The sequence below is a fragment of the Salmo salar genome, chromosome ssa10, assembly GCF_905237065.1.
Source record: "Salmo salar chromosome ssa10, Ssal_v3.1, whole genome shotgun sequence".
Taxonomy (NCBI): Eukaryota; Metazoa; Chordata; class Actinopteri; order Salmoniformes; family Salmonidae; genus Salmo; species Salmo salar.
Genome location: NC_059451.1, coordinates 73947213 through 73965090, shown reverse-complemented (window position 1 = coordinate 73965090; position 17878 = coordinate 73947213). Strand labels below are relative to the sequence as shown.

General features: G+C 44.6%; 1 protein-coding gene across 1 annotated transcript in view; it reads right to left on the bottom strand.

Moving 5' to 3' along the window:
- The window catches only part of LOC106561080 (phosphatidylinositol 4-phosphate 3-kinase C2 domain-containing subunit alpha), a 65777-nt gene that overhangs the window by 23875 nt on the left and 24024 nt on the right, over positions 1-17878 (bottom strand). The window contains exons 4-12 of the mRNA XM_014124702.2: positions 12039-12139; positions 11164-11324; positions 7268-7388; positions 4609-4720; positions 3842-3921; positions 3652-3715; positions 3225-3371; positions 1568-1592; positions 1147-1396 (exon numbers count right to left, since the gene is read on the bottom strand). Of these exons, the coding sequence (XP_013980177.1) occupies positions 1147-1396; positions 1568-1592; positions 3225-3371; positions 3652-3715; positions 3842-3921; positions 4609-4720; positions 7268-7388; positions 11164-11324; positions 12039-12139 (1061 nt within the window). The remainder of the gene's footprint in view (positions 1-1146; positions 1397-1567; positions 1593-3224; positions 3372-3651; positions 3716-3841; positions 3922-4608; positions 4721-7267; positions 7389-11163; positions 11325-12038; positions 12140-17878) is intronic.

Below are 17878 nucleotides of genomic sequence, written 5' to 3'. Positions count from 1 at the left end.
CTGTATCTAATAAAGCCACACTAGTGCATTCTTTAATACACCAGTAACAGAGCTCTCAGAACCATTTATCAAATGCAGATTTTGTTAAGTTGGCTCCTCTCATTTAAACAGTTCCATTTCTTTGACATTATAAAAGACATTGCATTTTATGAGCTCAATACCAGGCAGTGAACCATTTGGGATTCCAAAATATTTCTTATTGCTCAATGCCATCAGTCTTGTGCTTCGACACAGCATGGTATGCGTGCCTCCACTGTTGCTGGTGAAATGATGCATCACCGTGCCTACAGATGGTGTGTGTGTGTGTGCATGTGTGTTTGTCATAGGACGCTAGCCACAAAAGAGCAAAGCACTCAAGCCATGATGACGAGGGACGATTCCAGCCATGCAATCATTTTAGAACACAGAGTAGCTGTTAGTTCGGGACTAAACATTTTCAGGAGAGCACTTCTGGCCTTGTGTTATGGGATAAATATTTTCGAACCTCCTTTGGTATGGTGCTCAAAAATGTTTTCCATATCTCCTAAAAATAGCTCTTGGACGAGGCCCTATGTATGACGGGCAGAAACAAACAGCCTGTTATTAACCAGATCCTCTCTTTTTGAAGAGGTCGTCTGCCAACTATAAAAATACTTGGGTCCTGGATGGCGTTTTACAGTGGCATTTTGGACCTCCCTCCCATCAAGCCTGGATTTTTTTTTCATTAGGCACCAAACGGAAAAAATTTACTGAAACAGGGAGGTACTACCTAGCCTTGTCCAATAAGAAACGCACATTGTTGTTTTCCGTTGCAAAACATTTTAAGACGCTTTCTGTTGTGAACCATATTGAACACAACCCTGGAGTGAGACAGTCACAACATGTGCCACTCCCCAAGTCGTGCAAGATTGTGCTCACTGAATGGAAAGGTTGGCTCTAGTCTATTCCAGACAGAAAGACACCATAAATAGATGAAAGACTTGGTGGAATTGGATACTGTGACGGGGGAAATAAGACACGGAGAGAAACAACGGAGGAGCAAGACAACAAGAGTATCAGTTCTGAGGCCAAGTCATTCTTAAAAAGGTGGAAACTATAGTCTCAGGTGTCTTCCTTACTGCAATCCAGAAAACATAAAATGGTACATTGGACTGGGGGTACACACACCTGCTGACCCAGACGGCGGGGATGCCGTGCATGGCGAACAGGGTGAACTGCAGATGGTCCGTGGTGCCCGAGGCCTCCATGCTGCCACGCCCCTCCGCAGCAGACTCCCCCTCGGCATGCTGGGAGTTTGAGGAGGGGTCTGCGTAAGGGGTAGAGGAGGCGGGGCAGAAGGAGCGTAAGTACAGCTTGGCCAGATCGTAGACGGCGTCCGTCAGGAAGCCCATGCACTCCTCCACGGGGCTGAGGTGACCTGGACGGGTCAGAGGGTTACGTTAGCTCAAAGGATTTTAACTGTTTTTGTTGTTGATTTCGGGAAGCAGGAATTGCCCCACTGTGTGCGATTATGGACTGATCAAAGTCATATTGCGGAGTCAAACGTTTGATGTGTGTGAAAAATGTGACTGGTTGTTGTAGCACTCACCATTTGCCGAGGATTTGGAGCCCACCTGAGATAGAAAAGTACACAGATATGATAACTGTTAGAATTACAGCCCCTGTTAAACTATCCTATGCCCTATCACTGCAGTGAGACAGAGAGACAGGTAGAAGTGACAGGTAGACATACAGTACCAGTCAAAAGTTTGGACACACCTACTCATTCCAGGGTTTTTCTTTATTTTTGCTATTTTCTACATGGTAGAATAATAGCGAAGACATCAAATGGATGTCATATGGAATCATGTAGTAACAAAATAAGTATTTTATATTTGAGATTCTTCAATGTAGCCACCCTTTGCCCTGATGACAGCTTTGCACACTTTTGGCATTCTCTCAACCAGCTTCATGAGGAATGCTTTTCCAACAGTCTTGAAGGAGTTCCCACATATGCTGAGCACTTCTTGGCTGCTTTTCCTTCACTCTGTGGTCCAACCCATCCCAAACCATCTCAATTGGTAAAATAGCACTTACACAGCCTGGAGGTGTGTTGGGTCATTGTCCTGTGGAAAAACAAATGATAGTCCCACTAAGCGCAAACCAGATGGGATGGCGTATCGCTGCAGAATGCTGGGGTAGCCATGCTGGTTAAGTGTGTCTTTCTAAATAAATCACAGACAGTGTCACCAGCATAGCACCATCACACCTCCTCCTCCATGCTCCACGGTGGGAACCACACATGCGGAGATCATACGTTCACCTACTCTGCGTCTCACAAAGACACAGAGGTTGGAACCCAAAATCTCAAATTTGGACTCATCAGACCAAAGGACAGATTTCCACCGGTCTAATGTCCATTGCTCGTGTTTCTTGGCCCAAGCAAGTCTCTTCTTATTGGTGTCCTTTAGTAGTGGTTTCTTTGCAGCAATTCAACCATGAAGGCCTGATTCACGCAGCCTTCTCTGAACAGTTGATGTTGAGATGTGTTTGCTACTTGAACTCTGTGAAGCATTTATTTGGGCTGCAATCTGAGGCTGGTAACTCTAATGAACTTATCCTCTGCAGCAGAGGTAACTCTGGGTCTTCCTTTCCTGTGGCGGTCCTCATGAGAGCCAGTTTCATCATAGTGCTTGATGGTTTTTTGCAACTGCACTTGAAGAAAGGTTCAAAGTTCTTGAAATGTTCCACATTGACTGACCTTCATGTCTTAAAGTAATGGTGGACTGTCATTTCTCTTTGCTTATTTGAGCTGTTCTTGCCATAATATGGACTTGGTCTTTAACCAAATAGGGCTATCTTCTGTATACAACCCCTACCTTGTCACAACACAACTGAGTGGCTCAAATGCATTAAGAAGGAAAGAAATTCCGCAAATTAACTTTTAACAAGGCACACCTGTTAATTGAAATGCATTCCAGGTGACTACATCATGAAGCTGGTTGAGAGAATGCCAAGAGTGTGCAAAGCTGTAATCAATGCAAAGGGTGGCTTTTTGAATCAACTCAAATATAAAATACATTTAGATTTGTTTAACACTTTTTTGATTACTGCATGATTCCATATGTGTTATTTCATAGTGTTGATGTCTTCACTATTATTCTACAATGTAGAAAATAGCAAAAATAAAGAAAAACCCTGGAATGAGTAGGTGTCCAAACTTTTGACTGGTACTGTACCTTTATATATTCATATGATGGACCCACCTCTGGCGAGCGTGTCCTGGGGAGGTTGACAGAACACTTAACCCTTCTCACTGCTTCTGTGATGGCCTGCGTCTCCACCTCGTCCAGGGCACAGCAGAGGTTCTTCACTGTCTGCACCACCCGATCCACCGTCTTATACTGGGTGCTCTGAGGTGGAACAAAGTCATTGTCTAGTGTGTGTGTGTGTGTACACACAATCTCTGTTCAGTTACTCAACAATTCAAGTGATTCTTGAAACAGATGTGCTCTACAAATGGCACATGTCATCCAGGAATTTATAGGCCTGTCGCAAGCATGTGTGAACTATACACACTACTCAACGCCTGATAGCAATTTTACACCACAACCATCACACACATCCGCTATCACAGAAACACTTAGGGTCTTCAGTACAGTCTCAAAGATGTGAATTAACTTCATAAGCTACCTCATTCTGCAGGCAGATGTTGACTTGATTGTGATAGCCTTCCAGATAGTCGGCCAGGCCTTGTCTAAGAGAGAGAATGATCCAATCACAGAAATCTCAGCCGTTATCGGGAATTCTAGACGGCCATGTTTGGCTCCAGACAATGGATAAGATGATGCGATAAGAAGCAGAAAGAAAGGCATGTTCCTACCTGGTGACGTTCTCCTTGAACGGCCTCTCCACTTGGCCCAAGTGCCTCTCCAAGTCCACCTGAGAGGTGTCGTCTTCCGCCTGCGTGCACACAACAAACCATGACCTTTCACTGCGGCCTCCCTCAAATCACACTAGGGTTTCAAAGTCGGCTCATTTCTGGAGTTCAGTTGGACAAGCTTTTGATGAAAGGTCTTAATATGATTGCATCTTAACGTGAACGACGTCACTGTTGAAGTGTTCACGCTTTTGAAGTGTATGGGAAGAATCTTGAACTTACAGGCCTGACACTGCTAGGTTTCAAATGGCGTGTGTCGGTCTTACCAATAAGGCCAGTATTTATTGAACATTTGCTTTTATGAGGTATTTATGATAGCCAGCCTGTCGGTCTGTAAGCCTGCCTGCAAGGAAGACTACCATTCAGTCAGTCTCCCCGCAAGTCTGCCCGTCTCCCCGCCAGTCTCCCCGCAAGTCCGCCCGCCAGTCTCCCCGCTAGTCTCCCCGCAAGTCCCCCCGCCAGTCTCCCCGCAAGTCTCCCCGCAAGTCCGCCCGCCAGTCTCCCCGCAAGTCCGCCCGCCAGTCTCCCCGCAAGTCCGCCCGCCAGTCTCCCCGCAAGTATTGAAGTTTTCCTTTCTGGACATGTCTGTCTATTTCATTAACCTCCCTACAGGCCTTTGACCTTTAGCTGGTCTTATGCTACTTTTGAGCTTCAAACACACATCAAAGTGCTACATCACTGATTGGTAGGTTGGTTGGTTTGGGTCTTACCGTTCGTGCCAGATCCCTTCTCATGGTGCTCTGGGAGAGCAGCTGGAGCTTGATCTCTGCCTCCCACTTCCTGCAGTTCTGTACGTACTCGTGGCTGCCCAGGCTGTGCTTACTATGGAGAGGACACAGGGCCACAGGGGATCTAAGGTCAAATATCATCAGGGTCTTGTTCATTAGGTACCAAACAGAAGGAAACAAAGGGACAACCTGGATTTGGTCCAATAAGAAATGCACAAGTTTGTAAACTTCTTGAAATAAAAACAAAGGTTTCCCGTTGCGTGCCCAAATGAACAACACCCAGCAGTAATAGCATTATGTTCGGAACATTGTGAGGAATGAGCCCAGTTCCATTTCAGCACTTAGCCCCAAGCCCTTACCACCTATCCTTTTGGTGTTCATAGATCTAAAATGATGGGGAAAGGGACTAGTCAGCAATATGGTCGTGGCTCCAACTAGCCTTCCAATAGGTTATGATGGAACGTCCGTCATCTGGTTTCCACCCAATCAAACATATCAAATCAATGGTGTTCAATGGTGAGGAAGTAGGCCATAGTAATTCAGATTTATCGGTTAAGGCCGTTGGTGTACACAAGGACATTAAACCCAAGTTTAACTTAGAACTAAACACTTAAAACCCACTTAAAAGTTAAAGAGTTCCAATGAATCTAAAGGGCCAGAGGGGGACCTGACCTGAGAGAGATGCTATGCTTAGCAGGGGCTGGGAGCAATGGAAACATTCCAGGACCTTCTGAGGGCTTGCCAAGACCAGACAAGGCCGGGAGAGTACAGATAAACACACCGGGGAATTTGTAGCTTGACACAAAGCGAAACTGACCAAAGTCTCTAAAAATGTAGTGCATGCAAGCAACACACACAGAAAGACACACACGTGCTACGTGGGTCAGCTATTTGTTCACCTGCAGCCTCAAGCAATTGTTAATAACCCATCCATAACCACCTGACTATATGTGATAAAGTGAAAACCTGAGGTCTGCACCCAAACTATTTTGTTGTAGGGGGCATAGGATTTTTTTTAAGCTCAATTTAGATATGCCTATTTTTCTGCTTATAATTTTCAACACTTTGGTAGACTATTTGTTAGTCAACTTGTCTATAATTAGATACATGCAGCTTCTCTTCTGCCATTACTTGTTGCCCTAGAAGACTAAATAAACCCCTGCTCACCAGAAAATATGTCATACATCGATAGAACGCATGCTTCAATCGAGTTGACGTTGGTAAATTTCTCATTCATCTCTTCTTCTCTCCTGCAGCAAAGACGTTGAAAGACCGTGGAGAAAATGCAATAACAAAACAACAAAAAATGGGAATGATTTTCCATCCAAACATTAGTTTGACCGTTTTTAAGGGAATTAAAAGCTGTGAAATTGACCCAACAAGTTTCTGATAAGATTTCAGTTTGGCTTGGATGCATATTTTATGTGGTTGTAAAACTAAAATCAGCTTTTATGATGCTGATAAAGATAGCACCTTTACAGACGGTCCCTAACCACACATTCATTCTCTCAAGATGCTGAAATAAATAAATATTTCTCCACTCCTGTTCCCGAGTGAAAATTTACATTTGGTGTATCATTTTACTGAAAAAAAACTGCTTAATGCTGCCAAAGTTAATAGATTAGGCTATGTGAGAGGTTATAGACCTACAGTCAGCGTCCGGACTTCAGTTACTATTCCATTTAACCCATCTGAACAGTACAGTTCCCTTGACGTACCATACTTGAAGTCCCCGTCTTGTGACTGTTTAATTTGTATAGGGCCTCACAAATCACACAACATATTTCCCAAACATTAGGCTACTGTTCTGGCCCTCCCTTCTCTTTATTTTCAACCTCGCTATTTTCCCGTTTTATTTATTTTTTAAATTGAATTCAACTCCCATCATTGTCCTTTTTTCCCCCACAGTGGATCGAAGTCAACATTTTCTGCCTAAGTTCCCAAAAGCACCTGGCAATTGCCGTGTATTTGGCGCGAGTACAGTTAGGCCCTGAAGTTTAGGCTTACGCACGAACGCAAGAGATAAATAATGGAATAAAAACCTCAATGTAGCCTACGTATGAATTGCACAAGAACGACAGATTTATAATACGCAGTTCGCTTTATTCAACCCGCCCGTCACCCACGCACCCCATCAGCTGCACAATATTTCACGACCCTAAACCTGCCCGGCCCCGCGGATATAACGGCGGGTTATGAGTCAACCCGACGCATCACCAACACACACACACACACTTGACCTAAGAGTATTTATGCCAAAGAAGTCTTTAAAACAAAACCTGCTTTTGCGCAATCCCTCTGTTCTTAATTAGTAAAAGCAGCCCCTGCCCTCCTGACTGTTGCTTTTGCAACAGAACTGGCAAAAATCGCCAAAAGGAAACATTTTCCTAACACAATTAAAGACAAATCCCTGCTTGAGGAATGTTGGCAGTGAGCTTGTTGATATTCTTGCTTTATCTTCTCCTCTCTCTGCGAGGGCAAGAGGACACTTAGAGGCAGGATTGTGGGAAACGCAGGTGTCAGCGTGGGGTTGTGTGCCAGTGTGTGTGCGTGTAGGATTGTGGAAAATGTGGAGGCCAGGGTTTTACATTTGTGTGTGTGTGTGCGCGCGCAAGACTTTGCGCATGCGTGCGCGACTCACTTTTGCAGCACCTCCTCTTGGCCGCAGACCTTGAGGACGTAGCTGCCGATGTCCACCTGGTTGAGGTCGTCGTGGACCCAACACAGGGCTTGCATGATGAGGAGCTCTACAGGAGAACTCACTAAGGGAGGAGGAGGAGGAAGGGGGAGGAGAGTGAGTGAGAGTTAAAGCAAGCACTATGGCATACACAGTCCCCTGTTCAATTTCTTTAAAAGTGCATCCTTCCTTCCTTGAAGGAATCACTGATTAAACATGATTAGACAGGTGAACACAAGGACACCACCACACTAATAAAGCAAGGTGCCGTTTGTCCACCTCTAGGCCACAGGTAGGAGAAGGAGAAGCAGCCAGATTCTCAATAAACGAGGAATCAAGAGCTTCTGATCCACCCAATAAAGTGATGATTTCAAGTCCAAGAGGCTCGACGGAACGGTCAGAAACTATCGCTCATGGAAAAAGAGGAGTCAATAAATTGGCCAGATAGCAGTTTCATAAAACAATATCGCAAAGGTCCTCTCAGATGGGATTACAGTGTGGGTGGTTCAAGTCAAACTATATTCATACCTAACCTGGTCCGAGATCTGTATGTGCTGTCTCGCCCACTCCTAGTTAGTCACTGGCGTGACAATGAGCGTATATGAGTTGGCAAGACGGCACAAACAGATCTGAGACCAGGCTAATTTGATCTCCCCCATCTTAAATCGAATCAAAACGGTTCAGTGAATGATCTCAGGCTGCATTACGATACGGTGTTATTGGAAAAGCCTCATGTTCGTGTACATGGGCATGTTTCCTGGGAAATATTTGGCGGAGAATGAAACGTGTGTAAGTGACTGTGTGTACGCATGTGTAACCTGACACAAAACAGATTGTTCTGCCACTTCTAGAAGGGTGGGGGGGTTCTTGCTTTCTCCTCCGTTTGATGCCAGCACACACACACACACACACACACACACACACACACACACACACACACACACACACACACACACACACACACACACCAGACCACCCCGTGCGCTCCAGCAATAACAACCCCACACCCTACAGAGGAATGGACTGGACTTAGTATTATCAATACTAGAAGGCCTATTGGTGAACTTAGAGAGCGTTATGATAGGTCACATCTTGGTAGTGGGTGGGTGCTGTGAGGTGGCTTTCTAAGGATCCCTCTGAGGCTAACTGGTCAACAACCGAAGAGAGGGCATTTTGGGAGCATGTTGCCAGATCTGTTTGTGCTGTCTTGCCTCTTATGGTCATTGGAGGATGCAAGACAGCAGAAACAGATCTGGGACCAGGCTGGCATTCCAGAGAGTGTGTGCTGAAAAAAAGCCCTCTTGCGTGTCGCTACGAACTCACACATGGTGCTGGAATGTTTGCGAACTTGCGTGGTCCCACACGCACACCAACGTAGGTGCTTGGGGGCTGGGTCTGGTCTAAAGCGGGAGAATCGAATCAAACCAAATGTTATGTCACATGCGCCGAATACAGCAGGTGTAGACCTTATTACAGTGAAATGCTTACTTACAAGCCCCTAACCAACAATGCAGTTTTAAGAAGAATACCTAAAGAAATAAAGTAACAAATAATTAAAGAGCAGCAGTAAAATAACAATAGCGAGACTATATACAGCGGTACAGAGAACGTGCGGGGGCACCGGTTAGTCGAGGTAACTGAGGTAATATAAACACGTGGGTAGAGTTATTAAAGTGACTTATGCATAGATAATAACAGAGTAGGAGCAGTGTAAAAGAGGGGGGGGGGGGGATGCAAATAGTCTGGGTTGCCATTTGATTAGATGTTCAGGAGTCTTATGGCTTGGGGGTATGAGTTGTTTAGAAGCCTCTTGGACCTAGACTTGGCGCTCCAGTACCGCTTGCCGTGCGGTAGCAGAGAGAACAGTCTATGACTAGGGTGGTTGGAGTCTGACAATTTTTAGGGCAGGACTGGTGTCTATGATTACAATACTAGTCTCGTAACACAGCAGGATTCTAGCAACTCGTTAGCTAGCACTTGAATACCCAGCCAATGAGTGACGTCAATTGAGGGTTCACATCCAATCAGCCGCCAGGAAGGGGCCAGGTCCTGGGCGATCCTGCCAGGGCAAAGCAGAACCCAGATGTATTACCTCAGCACCAACAAGGACAGGAACAACTGCATTTTTCATCATCAATACGGGGAATTTAAACACCACCATTTCTGCGTTTTACTGTCTACTTCATCAGATTTAAAAAGGCTCTTAAAGAGAAAAAAAGAGAGCAACATAGCAAGAGAGAGAGAACATAAGGGAAAGCAAGACAGTGAGAGAGAGAGTATGATGGCAAGAGAGATCAAAAGACAAAGAGAGCAGGGCATTTCAGATCAGAGAACTGCAGCAGACAGAGCTAAAAACGAGGGGTTTGACTTAAGGTGACATCCAACACACTCAAAGCCACCAGACATCCACCTCAGCCAGTTCCCTGGGTTTCCTCTCTCCCCACGCCAAGTTATGCAAGAAATTTCTAACCTAAATCTTGCAGTTGAAGATTCTAGCCTAAGAAAGAACTAATCGGTTTTTTTTTCTCCCCGGTAACAGAAGCTAGCTCGGCTCTGTCTGGCTGTTAAATACAGTAAGAGTGTCAGAGAAGAGCAGAGAAGCTATAACAGTAGCAGTTGGGGAAAGAGTCATCTGGGAATACGTTTTTGTTCACCCCCGGTAGATTTTTCCACACGCCAAATTTAGGAAGCTGGTGGAATGCCAGTGGAAGTGGAACAGAGGGGCCTGCCTGAGGACCGAGAGAGAAACGCGACAGATTACACACAAGAAAGAGAAAGAGGGAAAGAAAATATATTTTCAGCCTGCTCTCGTTCCCCCCGTACACTTCCCCCCTCCTAAAAGAGAGAGAACTGAAGGCCATTGTTCCTGTGTGCCGACATACAACCCTGGCTTTTCCCATTGTGGCCAATCGGGGGAATCTGTACTGTACAGCGAATCAGGCCTGGCTGTACAGTACATGAGAAAGAAGAGGCAGCATGACCAGTTGGTGTGGTTACAGAGAGACTAGGTTAGTGGGACTGGCCACACACACACAGGAACGAGCAAGCAATACCAGTTTGGTTTTAAAAGAAAAAAGAAATTAAGGATAGATAGAATCCACACACAAAAGGCTGGTGTTGATTCGCTGCCAGGACCCAGGGAGTTCAGAGCAGACTCCATTAGAGAACTTGGTCACAGGGGGCCGGGCCAAGAGAGATCAGTGACTGGCATTGGAGGGGTGGATCCAGGGGCGGCGCTACGAACCTGGGGTCAGCCAATGACAACGCACCCCCAGAGATCGAACCAAAAGCACAGTGGGCGAATGAGTGAACATAATATAGAGAAGCCCTTTGGCCGACATAGCTGCTCCAGGGCAGTGGCACAACCTTTTATTTGTGAGGAGAGGGAATGTGGCGGGTTACCAAAAAAATGTAAATAAATAAATAAAAAATAGCTGTCCCGAATGCTGCTTCCTCCTTTGGACCTCTGGCCCAGTATTCTTATGTCATCTGAAGAGCTCTGTCTTAAAGGGGAAATGCCTCTGATTATTTTTTAGCAGTTGGGTTAATTAGACCTGGGAGAGCTCCATTCTAAAGAGGCCCCTTGATGTCATTGCATGTAGTAATATAACCTACTTTTATGGTTATAAAGGTATCTTAGCAACCAGCCTGCACAACCAGGGTCCAGGGTTGAGGACACTGAGCACCTCTGTATGGGTTAGGGTTGCAACAGTTTAGAAACTTTCCCAAAATCCCTCGGTTATCCAGAAATCCCATTTGGAGGATTGTGTCTCCACGTGTTCGCTCCTGAATCCTGGAATTCTCCAACCGAGGATTCAGAATTTAGCAAGCCTAGTAAGGGTGTTGTGATATGTCCTTACCGTCGCAGGTGAAGGTGACAGGCTCCTGGGACTCAGAGATCTCGATGGACACCTTGACGCTGCAGCCGTTGTCCCCTCCCCCGTCCCTCTGGGGGATTACCGCGCTCAGCACGTACCCCGGGTTGGTGTGGAGGTCATCGTGGGCGAACTTTGACCTCAGTCTGAAAAAACCCCCAAATCAGCCAATTTGAAATCCAGTACGTCACCTTTACATAGAATTGATTCTCTACTTTTTATTACCTTAGTTTGCAAATCTGGAAGTTTGCTGGCCTATTACACATGCATAAACTAGTAGATAATGGACTGACTAAGGTCCTGTGATTAGTTCTCCTACCTAACTTCCCCCTCCCGTACTTCCTTATGGGAGCCAAATTTCTTCTAAAACTCTTCTGCTTTGGCGATATTTGCAGCACATGTACTGTGTTTTCTGCCAATAAAGCATTACTGAATGGAATTGAATAATTACTCAGGAACTAATGTATTGATGCTTACTGAATCGTCATCGAGATTACTCTCAATTGCCTCTATACTTCTCATTTACATGTGAAGACTCTTCGTAGTCTATAACGATCCCATTAGGGATGGGGCTAGATGGGGCAGCTTTTACGCTGTGTGTGTGTGTGTGTGTGTGTATGGTGTAGTGCTTTGTTGGTGATGTTATGTTACCATGCTGGAGAGCGATTTCCGGAGCAAAGCTACATCATCACTCCACCCAAAGGACTGGAGTGAGGCTGCACACCCAGTCACACAAACATGCAATTACAGCACACACACACAGTACTGTGCGCGCGCACACTCCTTTGCGTACACTCACACAGTACTAAGTGTGTGCTCAGAAACACACACACACACACACACACACACACACGGCTTACATTGCTACGTCTTCACAGAAGGCTAAAACTTCTAGGTTCTGGGCTTCCTTTTCCTCTAGGGCGGTGTACTTTGCCAGTGCTTTCCCACTTCCCTTATCGTGCTGTGAGACAATGAGACAAAACATAGGGGACAAAATGGTGAGCAAAACAAGAAGAAGTAGCCAACCTCAATTGAGGAAGTGTAAAGGTTTACTGGTGTTAAATTAATATGGAACTGGAATTAAATTGGTGCTAGTTTAGGAAGGTACACATTAAATACAAAAAGTACAATTGCAGTAAGACCTTAACACCTAATTGGACCTTCGCACGTATACACCCCCCCCATTCACATAAATGGATCGCTCCAACAGACAGTGAGTCACGTGGCCGTGGCTTGCTATATAAAGCAGGCAGACAGGCATCCAGTTACTGTTCGATTGAACATTAGAATGGGCAAAACGAGTGTAGTATGATCGTCGGTTCCAATATCTCAGAAACGGCCGGCTTACTGGGCTTTTCACGCACGACAGCGTCTAGGGTTTACAGACAAACCAAAAAAAACATCCAGTCAGCGGCAGTCCTGGGGGCGAAAACAGCTCGTTGATGAGAGAGATCGAAGGAGAACGGCTAGAATGGTGCAAGCTAACAGGCAGGCAACAAACAGACAAATAACAGCGCAGGTCAACAGCGGAGTGCATCTCAGAACGCACAACTCGTCGGTCATTGTTACGGATGGGCTATTGCAGCAGACGACCACATCGGGTTCCACTCCTATCAGCTAAAAACAAGAAGAAGCGCTCCAGTGGGCACGCGATCACCAACACTGGACAATTGAGGAGTGGAAAAACATCGACTGGTTCAACGAATCCTGGTTCCTGCTGTGTCATGCTGATGGCAGAGTCAGGATTTGGCATAAGCATCATGAGTCCATGGACCCATCCTGGTGGCAACGGTATAGGCTGGTGGCGGTGGTGTACCGCCATCCAATCTGCAGTAACTGCGTGATGCCATTGCGTCAGCATTGACCAGCATCCCTGTGGAACGTTTTCGACTTGAAGAATCCATGCCCCAAATAATTGAGGCCGTTCTGGAGGCAAAGGAGGGGTACGACCCGGTATTAGAAGGGTGTACCTAATAAAAACTGTCCGGCGAGTGTACATTTACACATTATACAAACTGACGGAGGCTCGATTCATTTAGTCCTGTGCATTGTGCTAAGTAAGTGAGGTGTATGCAGGCAGCTAAAATAACAGACACATTTTGATATATGAAAACAATGAATCCTATCAAGTGAATTTTTCCTAGTGGGGAAAAGGTAAACACACACACATTCACACACTAAAAGGGCCCCCCTAGGAATTGAGTTCAGAGATTCCTGGATGCAGTGAAAAAAGCTGCCGGGAACTGGCAGGAGGAACGCCCCATAATTTGACTAACTAGTTGGGGCTAAGAATGCGTTTCCTGTGCAACAGGAAATTACAAGTTAAAATCCCGCCTCTTCTCCCTGGTCTGCTGTGAGTCAGCAGAAAAGCGCACACACAGGTGTTGGAATTCAATGACATCACGATGCACACAGAGGAAGACTTTGATTCTGCTCTGAGGGAATAGGGAAAGGTTACAAAAATGCCTGGTATGCAGAGTAACTTTCGTGTGTTGTTCCATGTGTGTTACTTGTTGCAGACATTTGAAAACAAAGACGCATGAAACAAATGTGTGCTTTCTAGTACACTTATGAAAAGGGATCAATCATCTTTTTCACCAACAGAGCACAGCTTTTCGGGGCATACTGCACAGCTACCACTGTCAAAGTAACTGCACTTCTTGACCCATTCTACACTTCAGTGACTCGTACGCTGAGGTTTATGCAAAACACAGCCATCTAAACACACACTTCATGTGTTCTACTCTTTTTCCCAAACTTCTGGTGTTTCGTGGTGAAAAACTGAATGGGTCGAGGATAACACGTCAACCCTATTAGCCAGACATAGACAGGCTAGAAATCTTTTAAAGATGTACATGTTTTGGTGAAGCTGGCATTTAATTGTCCTCCCTGTTGCACACAATAAGCTTACATTCCCACTGTCACAAAGAGACTCATAGCTGATTTAAGATGAAATCGTCAATATTGTGATGGTCACTTACTTTACTTGGCACTTACTACAGACATTTTTGATTTATTTAACCTCTTGCGATAGGAAAACATGTTTTTTTATTAAGTTGAACATGTGCTCGTCATGACATAATGTAAACATTTTGTGAAATAATACAGGTCATTTTTGTTCAACAAGCTACACTACCCTAAAGGGACTCATTTCGTGGAACTACCCTTATATATAAAAACATTCAAAACACACACACTCATTTTAACACCCATTGACCGACAGTCGACACACAGTGCCTACACACACACACACACACACACACACTTCATGGGGAAAAATGTAATGTTAGTTTTGTTTTCAGAAAAAGTCACATCTTTACAGATGTTTTATGTTAATAGGATGTCATGACTGCGTCCATTTGTAATTGCTGACATGAGAAGTACAACGTTAATGATATATCGCAACATATCAGTCTGCCTTCTTTATGTTTTGTCATTTTCGGGGGCCACGGAGATTTAGCATTATTTTATGAGCTACTTTGCTCAGTGGTTCCTACAAAAACTTCACTCCACAAGCAAAGGCATCAGGGTTGTGTTCATTAGGCACCAAATGGAAAAAAACTGACTTAACTACGGAGGGACTATCTGGACTTGTCCAATAAGAAAAATCCAATTTTTTTCCCCCATTGCAAAGCGTTTTAAAAAGTTTTCCATTGCGTTGCCTAAACAACACGACCCATTTTACGGAGGACTCTTACAGAGACTAACACATCCTTGTTTTGACATAAAATATCACGAAACTGATACATATCTACAAATCAAGTGTGTTTGTAGCGCTGACACGGCTGAGATGGCAATCTCTCGCTCTCCGAGAAACCTTGTACATCCCAGCTAGCCAGGTCTCCAGTTGGCAGGAAAAGAGTGAGAGGCATTAGCTGTGTTCGTGTTTTGAGACAAGATCCTTTCATCGAAAACAAACACGCAGAGATAATCCAATGAGGCGGAGATGATCACACACACACAGCCTGCAGGACAGACACCAGGCTGTACAGTTAGACAGGCCTATCTTTGTTTTCTCCATTTCATCCTCTGAGCAGCTTTTAATGGGGGGGGGTGTACTGGAGCCTGAGGGGATGGTTATGGCCCATGTGACTCACACCATTCATGTCATGCATCTGTTCTGGTTGGCTTTAGTCTAGTCACCCTACTGTTCTGAGTCAGGTCCGGTCTGCTTAACAGCTCCTCTGTCTTCGGTCTGTCTTAAAATGGTACAGTACACCACTTCAATGTCCAAGGCTTGAGCTGGTCTGCTGCCTGTATATACAGTCCTAGAATGGTACGGACTTCACTGGCCCCGTTTTTTTGTGGTTTGCTAATACTGTAGACTTCCATTGACATGAGTCTATTCTACTTTCCTCAACCTTTCACTGACTCAATGCACACTCACTGGACTCTACCCACACACTCCAACACACACACTCGTTTAAGTAACCTTATTGGGTAACCCCCTAACCCCAAAACCTAACCTTAACCCCGAAAACTAACCCTAATTCTACCTTATCCCTAAACCCTCTAGAAATAGCATTTGACCTTGTGGGGACTAACAAAATGTCCCGGTAGTATAAATCAAATCAAGCGTTATTTATACAGCACATTTATGACATGGAATACAACACAATGTGCTTTACAATAAAAAAAATTAAAAAAAATAAAAAACTATTAAATAAAGCTGAAATATTTACTACACAACCTACATAAGAGGATAAAAATTAAATAAAAACCTGAACGACTAAAAAACACCCTAAGGAAAAGCAAAGCTGAAAAGTGTGTTTTAAACAAGTCCACATGCTCACTCACAACTTCACACTCCACATACAGTGCATTCGGAAAGTATTCAGACCCCCCTTGACTTTTTCCACATTTTGTTACATTACAGCCTTATTCTAACATTTATTAAATAATTTCCCCCCCTCATCAATCTACACACAACACCCCATAATGACAAAGTAAAAACCGTTTAAGAAATTTCAGCAAACTTATAAAAACTAAAAAAACTGAAATATCACATTTACATAAGTATTCAGACCGTTTACTCAGTACTTTACAGCGATTACAGCCTTGAGTCTTTTGGGTATGAAGCTACAAGCTTGGCACACCTGTATTTGGGGAGTTTCTCCCATTCTTCTCTGCAGATCTTCTCAAGCCCTGTCAGGTTGCATGGGGAGCGTCGCTGCACCGTCCGGGCTCTGGCTGGGCCACTCAAGGACATTCAGGGACTTGTGCCAAAGCCACTCCTGTGTTATCTTGGCTGTGTGATTAGGGTCGTTGTCCTGTTGGAAGGTGAACCTTCGCCCCAGTCTGAGGTCCTGAGCGCTCTGGAGCAGGTTTTCATCAAGGATCTCTCTGTACTTTGCTCCGTTCATCTTTGCCTCATTCTTGACTAGTCTCCCAGTCCCTGCCGCTGAAAACCATACCCACAGCATGATGTTGCCACTACCATTCTTCACCATAGGGATGGTGCAAGGTTATCTACAGACGTGACGCTTGTCATTCAGGCCAAATAGTTCAATATTGGTTTCATCAGACCAGATAATCTTGTTTCTCATGGTCAGAGTCCTTTAGGTGCCTTTTGGCAAACTCCAAGCGGGCTGTCATGTGCCTTTTACTTAGGAGTGGCTTCCATCTGGCCACTCGACCATGAAGGCCTGATTGGTGGCGTGCTGCAGAGATGACCAAGGCCCTTCTCCCCCAATTGCTCAGTTTGTCCAGGTGGCCAGCTCTAGGAAAAGTCTTGGTGGTTCCAAACGTCTTCCATTTAAGAATGAATAGAAAACACTGTGTTATTGGGGACCTTCAATACTGCCCAAAAATGTTGGTACCCTTACCCAGATCTGTTCCTCAACACAATCCTGTCTCGGCGCTCTACGGACAATTCCTTCAACCTCACGGCTTGGTTTCTGATCTGACATGCACTGTCAACTGTGGGACCTTATATAGACAGGTATGTGCGCCTTTCCAAATCATGTCCAATCAATTGAATTTACCACAGGTGGACTCCAATCAAGTTGTAGAAACATCAATACTTATACATTTATTACTTTTTGCATAGTTAAAATGTATTTAACTATGCAAGTCAGTTAAGAACAAATTCTTGTTTACAATGACGGCCTAGGAACAGTGTGATAACTGCCTTTGTCAGGGGCAGAACGACAGATTTTTACCTTGTCCGCTTGGGGAATGCTCTAACCACTAGGCTACCTGCCGCCTTAAGTAAATAAGGTATCCGTTTTTTTATTTTACAAACCTGTTTATACTTTGTCGTTATTGGGTATTGTATGTAGATTGATGAAGGGGAAAAAAAATATTTAATCCAATTTAGAATAAGGCAGTAACGTAACAAAATGTGGAAAATGTCAAGAGGTCCGACTACTTCCCGAAAGCACTGTACGCTGTTGCTACTCTGTTATCTATACTCATTGCCTAGTCACTTTTACCCCTACCTACATGTACATATTACCTCAACTACCTCATACCCCTGCACATTGATTTGGTACTGGTACTCCTTCTATATAGCCTCGTTATTGTTAGTTATGGTGTTATTATTTCTCTATTTTTATTAGCAACTTTCCTTACTTTTTAACTCTGCATTGTTGGGAAAGGGAAGGTAAGTAAGCATTTTATGGTAAAGTCTACACCTGTTGTATTCGGCGCATATGAAAAACACAATTTAATTTAATTCTTCCTGGTTTACACTTTCTAG